At 36.5% G+C, this 15,285-nt stretch overlaps 1 protein-coding gene across 1 annotated transcript in view; it reads left to right on the top strand.

Moving 5' to 3' along the window:
• LOC150078521 (asparagine synthetase domain-containing protein 1) overlaps window positions 1-15,285 on the top strand; it is a 377,978-nt gene that overhangs the window by 245,758 nt on the left and 116,935 nt on the right. Inside the window, exon 8 of the mRNA XM_090384591.1 lies at window positions 6,701-6,735. Coding sequence (XP_090240717.1) covers window positions 6,701-6,735 — 35 coding nt within the window. The remainder of the gene's footprint in view (window positions 1-6,700; window positions 6,736-15,285) is intronic.

Consider the following 15,285-nt stretch of genomic DNA (forward strand, 5'->3'; position numbering starts at 1 on the left):
AATTAAAAGAATGACATTATAGTAAAGTGCATGGAACAACACTGCAATTGGTTTTAAGTGTTTTTACTCAACAAATTTTCCCTTAGGTGTTGCCTCTGAATTCAAGCCTAAAAGCAGTATATAAGATTTGTCTATTGAAAGATTCAGTTAATGAGAAAACTGACTCTATTTTTTTACTAATAATTCAATGTCAGGAACTATTTCTGTGGTAGCTAATCAGAGGCAGTGCTCCAGATGACAATCATTAATTTTTTCCTCAATTTTGACTTTCGACATGTACCAAATTTTCAAATTTGCTCACAACTTCCAAAAGGTTGAGCACCCTTGAGCTAGCATATAATCCCTGCCTCTACTCTGTCAAATAGTGACTGGAGGGAATCCAAGTAGTATGTATATATGGAGGAGGGGGTTGTCGAGGTCACTTTATATCAGGGAGCTGGGTATGTTCTTGCCACGTGTATGCCATATCCAAAAAAAATAATTACTTCATTCAACATGTCCTCCTCCTACCTTTACTTACTACTATTGAATATATCATGAATATTCAAGAGTCAAACCAATAGAACAAACTTATCTGCAAAAAGATCTAAAGCTCCCAAACACTTCCTCCTTCATTCTACAAGTATATGTGGTCTTTGTTCCTATCCCAGTGACATCTATTTCCACTACTTCTGTCTAACCCCACATACTTTTTCAGACAGAATCCTAGTTATTGATTGATTCAACCGTTGCTCATCTCAATTGTCCTAATTATTCTCTGTATGATTGCTTTTGCTTCAAAGGTGGTACTTGTGCATATATCCCTGTCATATCAGGGCTATATTGTGCACATAGCCCTGATATTCCCTGTCAAAGACTTAGTAATTTGGAATCTCCTTTCAAATTTTCTCTAGCTTAAAATCTCTCTTCTCCATTCTGTAAAATTCATCTGTTGCTTCTACCATTTTCCAAACTCCACTAATCACTTAGAACTCTTTGATTTCTTCTTTGAAACTTGACTTTCTCCAGTCCAACTTTTCTAACAGTGAAGTAATTTTAATTGGTGATTTTAATGTTCACAATTCCAGCTATCTTCCATTTCCTAGTCACATGGACCCAGCTGGTCAAGATGCTGAGGCTTTTGCAGTTACTAATGACCATGCACATATTGCTCATTTACCTACCAGAATACCAGACAATCCTAACTACACAGCCAACAATCTTGATCTGTTTATGTTTTCCAGTATGCTTGGAAATTTGCTCATATTCAGAGTGTTTCTAAAAAGGCTGACAAATCCCTTCAACCCAATTATGGTCATATTGCACTTGCTTCTACTAAATCTAAAGTAATGGAGAAATTTATTAACCGCAACTCCAAAACTGTCTAGAAACCTTCCATCCGATCAGTGATCATCAGTATCGATTCACTGGTGATATACTGGCTTATGTTACCCATTATAGACCATTCAATGGACAAGTTTGGCAAAACTGAAGCAGTTGCTTTTGATTGTGTTAGACATGATGATATCCTAAATAAGCTTCCACCTTATGGTTTGCCAACTGTATTTTGTAATTGGGTATCCAGTTCTCTCTCTGTGTCCATTCAGTACAAGTGATGGTAGTTCTCTTCCTGTCTTCTAACTTCTCCACTAATGCAGGTGTATTCCAAGGTAGAGTTCTTTCTCCCACTCTCTTTTTTCTCTTGTATATTAATGACCTTCCATTGAAATCTTATACATAGTTTTGCTGATGACGTCACATTGCATTCCACCTTCCAGCTTGAGAAACCCTGCTCTGCACAAACAGCTTCAACTTCACGAATATTCACTACCTCTTCCCTAAATGCTGGTCTATAGGTAATTCTCCAGTGGGGCAAAGATAACTTAGTTGATTTCAATCCTTTTGAAACTCAGTCCTGTCTTGTATCTTGCAAAAACGTTTTTTCTGCTCCTATGCTAATCTTCAATAACACTCAGATTTCTAAACAAGATCACATATCTCTATTAGGGGTCACCCTGACTTCTAATCTGTCTTGGCATAAGCTCATCACAAATGTTACGGGTTACTTGATAAGTACAGGTCAATATTGAAAAAAAAAAGTCACGAGTTAGGGTTAAATTTGAAAGTGTTTCCACTTCTGCTCAGACATGATAGCAGGGAGTATATGATGAGGGCCTTGTCAATGAGTTCGGCCCTGGAAAGATTGTGCAAGGCTCATAGGATAGAATTTTTTTCAGCAGCATCATCTGTGCTTGTTAACAGGAGAGACTGCTTCTACAGGGATGGGATACACTTAAATAGAAAGGGTGCAAGAATATTTGCTGATGCTATCAAGGCAGTATTAGGTTGGTCAGAAAATTGCTAGCTTAGGGGATACTAATAGATCAACAGTAGCTGCAGGTAGAGGTGAAAGTGACTCTTGAACTGCTTCTATTGGAATGAACAGCAGCCTGGAAAGCAAGGATTTCAAGGCTGCTGAAAGCTGCTGATCCTTGAAATCCCAAGTGGCAGGGATTAAAAGAGCTACTGGGAGTTATCATGGTACAAGTAAACACATAGGCCGTGTTAAAGTTAAGAACAGGTGCATGTATACTTTCATGTACATTAATGCTAGGAGCATAGTAAATAAATTTGAAGTGCTGGGGATTATCCAGTTTTGGGCACCACCACCACCAAGGAACTGCATTTTTTCTCAGTTTACATGCTTTAGTGATGATTTCTGTTATTTTTTGTTACATGATCATGTGGTTCTAGGTTGTTAAAGGCTTCTGCAGTAATTCCTTGTATGAGCTATATATTGCTGCTGTTGTGAAGGCATCTCCCAATCTGCTTTCTTTATATTATAGCTGATTATGTCATAATATTGAGGGGGGAGGAATGTTGAATCTGTCTAAGCTGAAAGTTATAGCTCCATGGTCAGATGTGGTCCATGATTCACAGACACACCAGTTTGTAAACTTATGTGCTGTTGAAGTTGTTGCTATTGGAACATATAAACTTTGTATGATGTAAGGGAAAGTTAGAATGTAGAAAATATAATTAACAATGTTTTTCAGTAAGATACCAAAGAAATATAGTGTAAAAAAACATATATGCAAGATATTTCGTATATTGTAAAATCTAGAAAATCATTTGCCTTATATGCTGTGTGTAGATGTGATTTTTCAATTTCAACTGAAGTGTGCCTGTGTAGAAAGGAATCCAAAAATAAATGTAAAATTTCACAGTAATGGTGATACTTATGAAAATATTTATTTGCATGTTTTTCATAGAACAAAACACTTTCCTCTGAATTGTGCTAATAGTTCAGGTAAGGTTTTTTTTTTGGATATAAATTTCCCAGTAGTGAAATAGTGAAACTGAACAGAGCGGAAAAATAGTAGTAGTTATGCTTCACAATCCTTAATTAATCTTGTGTAATAAAATACCTTGTGTAATAAAAATCAACAAATCAAAAGCAGCTTCTCTCGTTGCCAGCATCGAAAGGTAACTCTGTAAGTTACAACATTGTGCATATTCTTCTGGACAACTTGAAAGCTTGTGGGATTCCTAAAAAAATTACTTTCACCTAGTGTTGATAATGCATCTGTTATGGTAGGTCCTGAAAATTAAAGTGCCATCGGTATTAAAAGATGAGATTGAACATTTAGTGGTAATAGGACATTAATTTGTGTGCAGAACGGGCTGGGAGGGGGCTTCATACATTCCTGTGAAAGTGAATTTAGTTAATACATACTGCTATCTATAAAGAATTGGTAAAAGGAGGGAGAGAGATTTAGTTTCAGTTGAATCTCTCTCTCTCTGCATGCCACTGATAAAGTCTATTTAAATAAGAGGCTAGAAGCAGTAAGAAAAGTTTTTGCTCTTGTGTGTAGTGCACTGGTTATAACCACCATCCTCTCACGTCAGTTGGAAAAGCTCTGGTTCAAATCTTTCCAGTGACATGAGAATTCTCCCCCCTCATTTTCCAGGTTCTCAAACATGTGGTTGAGTTAGGCAATGATGTGCATTGCCAATGATGGCAATGCACATCATTGAGGGCTGTGAAGATTTAGAAGGGGTTTTTCAGCACATCACAAAATTTCTCTGCAGCTGCAGAATTGACACTGGTGACTTCACTGCGTACTTTAATGTTTGTATGGTTACAGTTGATGCTTGTAACCATACAACAAGTGATCAGAAGTACAGCCACTCCTCGACTTACATAAGGGTTATGTACTCTACATAAGTCGGAATTTCCCTAAATGATTATACAGCACTCGCAACTATGCATGCTGAATTTGATTGAAGCAAAAAAGAAATGTTTGACGAACATATAAACTGAATTATTTATTAAATTTTTTTATTTCATGCACAGGAAAAATTTACAAAAATTTCAAAATTATAAAATTACAAAAAGAGAGGGGAGACAGGCATAACTTCAGCAAGTTTTACCTTTCAAGCATCATTGCCAGAATTAACTCTCCAGCTGATAAGCATGCACTGCGGAAGTTGAGGGCCGTGGAGATTTAGAAGGGGTTTTTCCAGCATATCACAAAATTTCTCTGCAGCTGCAGAATTGGCACTGGTGACTTCACTGCATACTTTAATGTTTTGGAAACCAGCACGATGCTTGAACCTATTAAACCACATGTTGCTTGCCATGAACTTGGCTTGGGGTTTGCCGTACTTATCCTTAATATCTTCATAAATACTTCTTGCTTTTTCTTGAATGGCCATTGGACTTAGGGGCACTCGCTTCTGAATCTGATTTTCCATTCATATTAATAGCTTTTCCATCTTCGATATATCAACTGAATGCTGTTTTGCGATCACTGTTGATCTTAAATGTTCTGATCCTTTTACATGTTCTTTTATACGTGCACTGCCCCTTAAAATAGTATTCACTGTTGAAGCAGCGAGACCTAATTCTATGGAATAAATGACAAACTTTTTCCTGCTTCACAATCCTTAATTAATCGTCTTCATTTATAAATCAATTTTGTTTCATTTCCTAGCACTGCCAGCACTTGCACTTTCCATTGGTCCCTTTCCCTTCACTATTGTAATAAATAAATAGAAATGAAGAGAAGATTCTGAAAATGTATATATGTTTTTTTACATGATTGAAAGGGAACTCATTTCACCATAATACCGTAACGTAAAAACCCCCAAAATTCCATTTATCTGTATTATCGCAAAGCAATAAGATTGAGTTTATAATAGATTGTGCTAACAGAAAAGCCCAATAAACTGGAAAGTTTTTATTGTTTTGTGGTAATGACCTCCAGAAATGTGTTTTAGAAAAATATCACAAAGTCATTCAAAATTGATTCTTATAATGGAACGTATGATAACAATGAAAGTGGTAGTTGTAAGGTGGTAGATGACTTTCATCAACCGGTGAAATACCACCACTTTGCTTATTGGAGGCTTGAAGTGGTGAAACCCATGTTTAGTCTCTAGAGCAAAGTTTCCGGCATCCCCCCCCCCCCCATACGTCTCCTTCAACCCATGCACGGTACTAAGTACTATAGGTTTTGATACCTTTCGTGTTTGGGGTTTTCATAAAAAAAAAAAAAATAAGTGTAGTGCAATTTCCATTATAAAAATGACATTTTAGAGAGATAAATGGCTTCCAAGGTCTTGGAACGAATTACCAAAAAAAAAAAACAATGTGTTATATTGGGTTCACATTACAATATTTTTATGATACCTCTATTTATTCCTGTGGGATGCAAAATAGATTTCCACGATTTTTTTAAGTTTGCTCCAGCCGGCAAAAACTTATGGAAAGTCTAATTTACATAGTCAAGTATTACGTAAGCCGAGGAGTGGCTTACGTAATACTAGTGAGCAATACTTGCTTGTACTTACTTGCTCACTAGTAAGTACAAGCAATTACTAGTGAGCACTGACTGGTATCCAGGTCTAGTTTGTTTCCAAAGAAGTTTTGACAGAAGACAGATAAAGCTTGAATTATAACAAAATAATCCAAGTCACACTTGGCATTTTAACAATTCCTTGTAACAGTGCCAAGTGCGAGGGGGTATTCAGCGATGGTGGGGGGATGAGACTGGTCTTCTCTTTTGAATGGTTATCAAGATCATCTTTTGAGATGATCTTGATAACCATTATCAGGTTCATTGTTATAAACTTTGATTCAGCATTTTTAAAAATAGTAAAGTTAGCAAGAGTATTGTTCTTGTAGAACTGATAATCAGTTGATGTCAAACATAATCCAAACATAAATCGACAAGCAGAAAAATCCTATTTGAAGCATTCTTACTACACGCATTTCATGGTTACTAGTAAATAATGATATATTTGTATTTTAATATGAAATTGTATATTGATATTAATTTCAAGTCAAAAGTTTTGTCTTGGAGAAATCTGTTTTTTTCCAGAAAGTTGTCTAACTTCCTCCACTTTTTTCCAAAAATAGATGTTTTCCTGCGTTAACCCTGAAATCTTCTGTTTCCATTATATTTTGACTCTAAATATTCCTGCTTACTTTAGCCAGTCTCCAGCTTTCAAAGTCAAAAGTTGGCAGATGCATCGAAATTATAACTAGTGAGATAACTAAGTTGTATTAGATAGCATTTGATAGCAGGCTAGTGTCACCCCTTCTCAGACTTACAGGAAATATGATGATCATGCAAAGATATTATATCTATAATTAGTGAAAATATGAGCTTCTAAAATTTGGTTTTTTTTCTTCTGTTTTTTTTTTTTTTAATAGATCAATGTGACAATGAAAGAACTCCAAGAAAAAAGGTGAGATGTCTTTATGCATACTTAATATACTTTAAATTGTTTTATTTGCTACATTCATTTGATTTTCTGAATCAAATATATATTTTTATTTGAACACTACTTTTAGGCCAATGTTCTTTATTTGTTTCGAATAATAAAAAAAAAAAATCCTCATCACTCGCAAACCAAAATCTATCGGGATCTTATATATATGTATAATACAAACTAAAAATAGTACTGAAAATAAATTTTAAATAAAAATTTAATTGATTTCTTTTATTCATTTATTATTTAGCTTTTCTAAATTAATTTGGAGAGTTTCTGCTACAATATGTTTAGTCTTGTTATCTTTTCTCTTCCATCCTTGTTAGTTTGATTATTATGTTTATTTTTTTTGCTCTACAGTTTTTCCATGTTACTGGCATGAGTTTTTTTTAAATTTATTTTCTGTACTATTTTCAGTTTTTATTAGTTATATTTCAAGCATGATGTAGAGGAATATGCATTTTGCTGCCTCTGATGTTTGCTTTATTTTTATTTTCTTTCACTACCGTTTTCAACTATTGTTCATTATTCAAGTGTGTGTGTGTGTGTGTGTGTGTGTGTGTGTGTGTGTGTGTGTGTGTGTGTGTGTGTGTGTGTGTGTGTGTGTGTGAGAGAATTGATAGGTCTGATACAGTTTGCATAGGTGGAGGTGAAAATTACACAAAGTGCCAAGGAATAGAAGGGTAGGGATAGTAGAAAAAAGAAGCAATATTGATTTGCAAAAGACAAAAGAATGTTAATATCCTAAAAGTTATGATGAATTAAGAAAATTATCAGTCTTTTGCCTTTTACAAATCTACATTACTTCTTTTTTCTACTATCCTTACCCTTCTAGTCCTTGGCACTTTGTGTAATTTTCACCTCCATCTATGTAAACTTTATCAGACTTATCTATTCTTACATGCATATATACTTTGCATCCTTTACTGCTGCTTTGCTCGTTTCGGTGCATTTGTTATAACTTGCTTATTCGTTTTTTATTTTTATTATATATACACCGATGAGCCAAAACATTGACCAGCAAGTCGTTATGCAAATCAAAGCAACTGCAGGTGAACTACGGCGTGTGTGCAGGTCGGGACACAGTATAAAAAACACCTGATACTGAGCTCCGTTAATCAATGTTACTCTTGTTCTTCAGATGGGAAAGGCAGCGGACTTAAGCAAGTTTGACAAAGGCCAGATTCGGATATGCCTTGACCCAGTCATCTGGGTCAAGGCATATCTGAAACAGCACGGCTCGTGGGATGCTCACAGTCAGCCATGGTTAGTACCTGCCGAAGGTGGTCTGAGAAGGGGAAACCCATAAACTGCCGGCGAGGTGTTGGACAACCATGGTTCATCGATGCTCAAGGTGAGTGAAGGATTTCCCAGATGGTATGTGGCAACAGAAGGGCGACTGTGGCGCAACTCGCTGGTAATTGGAATTCTGGTGACAAGAGTAATGTGTCACAATACAGTACATCGAACCCTGCTGAAAATGGGGCTACATAGCCACAGGCCCCTTTGAGTGCCCATGCTAACCGCAGTTCACGGTTGCCCATTGTAGGTGACAGCACCTACAATGGGCACACAAGCATCTCAACTGGAGTGATTGGAAGAAGGTCGTCTGGTCTGATGAATCACGTTTCCTGTTGTACCATGTGGACGGCCGGGTACTTTTGCATCGTTTACCTGGAGAAGTGATGCCGCCTGGATGCACTGTGAGACGAAAACAAGCCAGTGGCAGCGGTGCCATGCTTTGGGCGATGCTCTGCTGGGATACCCTGGGTCCAGTCATCCATGTTTACTGAGCACTGATGTTTACCACCTACCTAAACATCATTGCTGACCAAGTACACCCTTTCATGGCAACAGTCTTTCCCTCTGGCAGTGTTATCTTTCAGCAGGATAATGTACCATGCCACACTGCCCAGATTGTTCAAAACTAGTTCGCAGAACATGAGGAAGACTTCCAGGTATTGCCCTGTCCTCCAAAATTCTCCAGACATCAATCCCATTGAGCATCCATGATTTGTGTTGGAACAGCAACTCCACTTACCTAAACATCATTGCTGACCAGGTACACCCTTTCATGGCAATGGTCTTCCCCTCTGGCAGTGCCTTCTTTCAGCAGGATAATGTGCCATGCCACACCAACTGGAATGTTTTGAGACTGGTTTCTCAGAACATGAGGAAGACTTCCAGTTCCCTGGCCTCCAAAATTCCCCAGACATAAATCCCATTGAACATCTGTGGTTTGTGTTGAAACAGCAACTCTAATCTGCAGCGTCTCAGCCACAGATCATACAGGAGTTAAAGGATCTGCTAGTTACGTGTTGGTACCAGATACCACAAGACACGTTTAGAAATCTTGTAGTATCCATGCCTCGCTGGGTATGAGCTGTTTTGGCTGCACGTGGAGGACCAACATCATATTAGGTAGGTGGTCATAATGTTTTGACTCATCAGTGTGTATGTATACAGGGTGTCTCAAAAATATTGGTACAAACATTTAGGGGAGGTAGGTAATATCTAAAGGAATGTGAATCGCATAGGAACCCATAACCGGAAACGTCACAGGAAAGTAGTAGTAGAGGCAAAAGAAGCAGAAATGACACAAGACAATAATTAGTGGCAAACATTTATTTGACATAATATTAACAATGGAGTACGAGATGGATGCATTTCATGATGTAGTATTAGTAATGGCCGCATGGTGCAAAAAAGCCTATGGCTTATGCTGCACCAGCCAAAAAAAAAAAAAAAACGAATAAAACAATGATAAAAAAAAAATAATAAATAAATAATAATAATTAATAAAAGAAAAGGAAATTAAACCTATCATCCTATGTGCTTCCCTCACCCGAATATACTATCCAGATGACCTTTGAATTTCCCCAAACTGTCAGCCTACATGTTACCCATGTAGGCAACTTATTCCAGTAATTTATAACTCGCTGGCTAAAATAAAACTATAATAAAACGTGGGTGAAAGTACACCAGAGATGGAGCCCAGAATCTGTGGGAAAACGCTATGGTTGAAAAAGTGGAGTATCGAGCAGTGATCAAGTTCCTGCATTTGCAGAGCAAGAAAGCTCAGGAAATTGATGAAGAAATGAAAGCTGTGTATAAGCAGAATTGTCCATCCTATGACACTGTAAAAAAGCGAAAACAGGAGTTCCAGTGTGGTCATACAAGTGTCTTTGACGAGCCAAGAGAAGGAAGGCCATCAACATCCACAGATAGTGAGACGGTTGCAAAGGTTGAGCAGCTGGTGCTGAGTGGTAAACATGTGACAATTCATTGTAAATGCAGTGGGAATTAGTTATGGGTCTGCCCACAGCATATTACATGACCATCTGCACATCTCTAAGGTCTCTGCACGATGGGTTCCAACAGTTCTCGACAACTGTTGGATTTGTGTAATGCTGATGTTGAGAACTTTTTTTGATTGGTTGGTGATGAATGCTGGGTGTACCAGTATGATCTGGAGACTAAAGACATATGAAAGCAGTGGAAGCTCACCTCCTGCCCACCTCCCAAAAAAGGCAAAAACCACTCCATCTGCGAAGAAGGTAATGTTGTCCATGTTTTGGGACAGAAAAGGGGTTATCCCGACATATTACCTACCTTCTGGTTCCACACTTACCGGAGATTACTGCAGAAATCTTTTGAAAAAGTTACTCGATGCTTTGAAAGTGAAAAGGCGTGGAATGTTAAACAAAGGTGTTCGTCTTCTGTCAGACAATGCACCGGTTCACACAGCCATTGCCACCACCAACTTTGTTGCCCAGTGCGGCTTCAAACTACTGCAGCACCCACCCTATTCTCCTGACCTAGCACCACCACCAGTCTTCTTCTTGTTTTGAGAAATGAAGAAACCATTGCATGGATGCCACTTTGATTCGTCTCAGGAAGTCATCAGTGAAGTGGAATTGTGGTTTCAAGCAAAAAGTGCAGGCTTCTTTGATCAAGGCATTAAACAACTAATCCATAGATGGGAGAAATATGTTAACATACATGGAGAATACATAGAAAAGGATTAAAGTTCCTGTGAATTTTCTCCTTTCTAGGGCTATTATTTCTAGGTAAGGGTACGAACTGTTTGATACCCCCTTGTGTATAGAAATAAAGAGGAATTTACCTCAATGCATTTTTGTAGAATACTTCACCATGACACATTCCTGAATTCAATAATACATAAAATCATTACTCAATGACTTCCTTCCCTCAAAGATGTTGTTGTTATTGTTGTTATTTGGTTTTTAGGAGCATTAGCAACTAAGGCCATATTGCTCCGGGGATATGCAGTGGTCATTTCCTCGACCTTTCCGCATCCTCCGTATTTGGTGGTCACGGGCTCGAACCCCGGTCTAATCAAGAAGAGTGTGCTATGCACTGTTGCTCCTCAAAGATGTGAATGATCTGACGTATCTACAGTCGATAGTCAAGATCTCCCAAACCCACACATCAAACCACCAACACACAACTCTGAGAGCCAGAAGACATTGTCTAATAATAAAATCATTAAAATGATTGCAGTGTATAAAAGTTAAAATCATTAAATTAGTTAAAATAATTAAACCAATTTTGAATAACTTCCTTCCTAAAGTGGACCAGGGCTTTTCAACGGTCAGCCTTGGTTACAAGATAGAAGTAACATGAAGTAAGTTAGTGGGAATTTCTAAAACATTCGAGATTATTTAATATTTTGTCGCATGCGCACAAATGACCATGAATCCGATATGAGAAATGGGCAACGTACATTAATAGAATTCTCGTGTAATTTGATTTCCACAGTTTCTAATAATTTAGTGTAGTTCCTCTGTATACTAAGTATTTTTACTCATCAAGTAAATGATGCGATTCTCATTGACAGCATGGAAAGCTAATTCCATTGCACCTGCCCTAGCCGCACACACTGAAGCTAAATGTTGTTTTATTCTCCTATTCATCATACATCTTGTTGACGCTTAATACAGTGCGATAGGAAGGGTGACTTCGTTACCCCTCCTATCACATCCCTTTAATTTTCGGAATCATGGGAGATTTTTTAGATATCTTGATGCATAATTATATTAAATTGACATTAAAATATTTAGCCCAAAATTTTTAAAATATTGTCTTCAAAAAAATATAATCCTGAAATTCACTAAAGTTAATTTTAATCATAGAATTCCTGGTATAGAAAAACTAGCAACTATCACGTCACATAATATTATTAAATTAGCTTTTAAGTTATAGGTATTCTATCAAACAGAGATATCTTTTGCAGGTTAAACAAATTCGAAATAGGCTAAAAAAACATTTACACCCTACTGATTGGTCATCACTGAAGACCTCCAGTGTCGTGCAACATAAGGCATTAGCATTCAAAATCAGAAATTAACACTTGCATGAGTTGAATACATTATCACTGATGTCTAACCAAGTTCATACAAGATTAATTACAAACCCAAGTACAATGAGGAAGCATATCATTTTTGGTGTTTTATCACATAGTCCTAGCGAAGATCAGCATAACTTATCCACTGGCCCTCCCTTAAAATATAGTATAACAACGTACTATCTTTTAAACAAATAACCAATTTGTCTTCATACACTTTATCACAAGGTCAGATTTCAATCCTACTGAAGGGATTAAACTACAATTTACCACCCCAGTTTTTACCTAAGAAACAATGTGATTGACATTGAATTTGGTATCCAAAATTTTATACACAAAAAGATTTAATTGTACAGCTAGTAAACCAAGTAATCAATAACATTAAAAGGCCACAGCTACCCAAATTAAGTAGGTATGAAAGAAAGGCCTTACATGACCTTCGAAAAAACAAGGATATTGTAATACAAAAAGGCGACAAGGGGTATCAGAAGTTAACCCTACTTTGTTTACCAAACTAGTCGATCAATACAAGAATACATATTGAAGAAATGATTTCATTACTATGGCCCAATTAAAAGAACCGAAAGCCAGGTCTTTTAACATTCCCACTCTTTTTGTTCATATATAACTTCACAAAATGGGATTTCCCATTCACCTGATCATCTCTTACAGGAATTCTGCGTTCGCATCTCTAGCTACCCACTTATACAATATCATCAAACCCTTTAGACAGTCTATTAAATTTGACATAAAGAATTTTGATTCTCTATTCAATAGCTTAGAGGATTGTAAATTACAAAACAATGATAACCTTTTTTCCCCTGGATCCCTGTACATAAACGTAAATGTTGAGTATACTTTAGGTGTAGTGTGGGACATGTTAAGTAATAACACAATACCAATCGATAACACCAAAATTCCCTTTAAAGAAATTTTTCATTTGATTAAATTCCTAATTGAAATTTCACTATGTTTCATGATAAGGTATGTGAACAAATCTTTGGGTTACCGATGGGCTTGAACCTTAGTGGTCTCTTATTAGAAATTTACCTTTCCACGATTGAATGTGTATATTTGAACCTTTTTTTACCCCAAGTTAGATATGGAAGATAGTTGGATAATGTTTTATGTATCACTAACACTGTTCAGGATATCTTACATTCATTCAATAACATCTACCCGAGACTTGAGTTTCACACTTGAAATGGAGAACTCAAACAAAATCATCAAATTTCTTAAAATTTGCACTCACCTGTCACATTAACAGTATCCAATTTAATATCTATTGGAAACTGACAAATATGGGCATGTTCCTTCATTATGGCAGTTATCATCCATTTGCATACAAACGATCTATTACTTTCAACCGTTTTCTAAATGCATATAAGTATTCAACATCAGAATTATCATTAACCAATGAAATCCAAACACTAACTGTTAAATTTTCAAATAGAGGCTATCCCCTTTCCATCGTTGACCAGATTAAAATACAAGCTAAAAATAAGCTGCAAATGAAAACTTTAGTTAATAGCAATAATTCCAAGGAATGCTTTATTTCCGTTCCATACATTGAACGTTGGCACAAACAACTTAACAGACTTTTCAGGGATATGGAATTTAAAATTGTGTCTAGGCCCATTCAGAAATTACAGGCTGAACTAAACAATCGATCAATACTTTGGTTATTTTTGACACAAATCGATATGGTATGCAACATTTAATGTAAGGAATGTGATTCGTCATATCAAGGGTCGACAAGATATACAATGAATATGAGAATGAAACAACATTTAGCTTCAGTACGTGCTAGGGCAGGTGCATCGGAATTAGCTTTCCATGCCATCAACAAGAATCACTCATTTTTATTTGATAAGTCAAAAAAAAATACTTAGTATATAGAGGAATTGTAAGGTGGTAGATGACTTTCATCAACTGGTGAAATACCACCACTTTGCTTATTGGAGGCTTGAAGTGGTGAAACCCATGTTTAGTCTCTAGAGCAAAGTCTCCTGCACCCCCCCCCCCATACTTCTCCTTCAAGCCATGCACGGTACTAAGTACTATAGGTTTTGATACCTTTCGTGTTTGGGGTTTTCATTAAAAAAAAAAAACTACACTAAATTATTAAGCGCAGAAACTCTGGAAATCAAATTACACGAGAATTCCATTAATGTATGTCGCCCATTTCTCATATCGGATTTGTGGTCATTTGTGCACATGCAGCAAGATAATAAATAATCTCGAATATTTTAAAAATTCCCACTAACTTCATTTGTGGTACTTCTATCCTGTGATCAAGACAGACCATCGAAAAGCCCCATTTGCTTTAGGAAGGAAGTTATTCAAAATTGGTTTAAATTATTTTAACTTTTATATGCTGCAATCATTTTAATGATTTTATTATTAGACATAATGTCTTCTGGCTCTCAGAGTTGTGCATTGGTGGTAAGGGTGGCAGATCTTGACTATCGATCGCAGATATATTAGCCCATTCATATGTCTTTGAGGGAAGGAAACCATTGAGTAATAATTTTATGTCTGATTGAATTCAGGAGTGCGTCATGGTGAAGTATTCTACAAAAAAGTATTGAGGTAAATTCCTCTTTATTTCTATTTACTGCTTATATATATATATATATATATATATATATATATATATATATATATATATATTTTTTTTTATGTGAACCCCAAATATGTAATGAGTAGTATGGAAGGTAATCATTAATACACGGACATTAATAAACTGTATTTAATGGCTCATGCACAGTGGAAATGGATGCAATATATCCACAATGTATTGTATATAGCAGGGGTGGCCAACAAGTCAATCACAGCTTTAATTTCAGTCTATCACGACGAATTTTAAATATACTGTATGTATATAGATTAGTCAAAATCTAAATGTTATTATTATTATTTTTATTATTAGCTACATGGTGCAAAGAAGCCTGAGGCTTATGCTGCACCAGCCAAAAAAAAAATTCCCTGAGAGAGAGAGTCAAAAATAGAACGGAATCACCAAGAAAGAGAAGAATATTGATATTATTATTATGCATCCCACTGCATATGCTTATTACAAATCCATTGCACTTGACTACTTTTTTGGCGCCTCCATAGCCAGGTGGGCAGGAGCAGTAGTGCGTAGCACACGCTTC

Source organism: Mastigoproctus giganteus, chromosome 11, assembly GCF_048544385.1.
Source record: "Mastigoproctus giganteus isolate SK-2022 chromosome 11, ASM4854438v1, whole genome shotgun sequence".
NCBI classification, from domain to species: Eukaryota; Metazoa; Arthropoda; class Arachnida; order Uropygi; family Thelyphonidae; genus Mastigoproctus; species Mastigoproctus giganteus.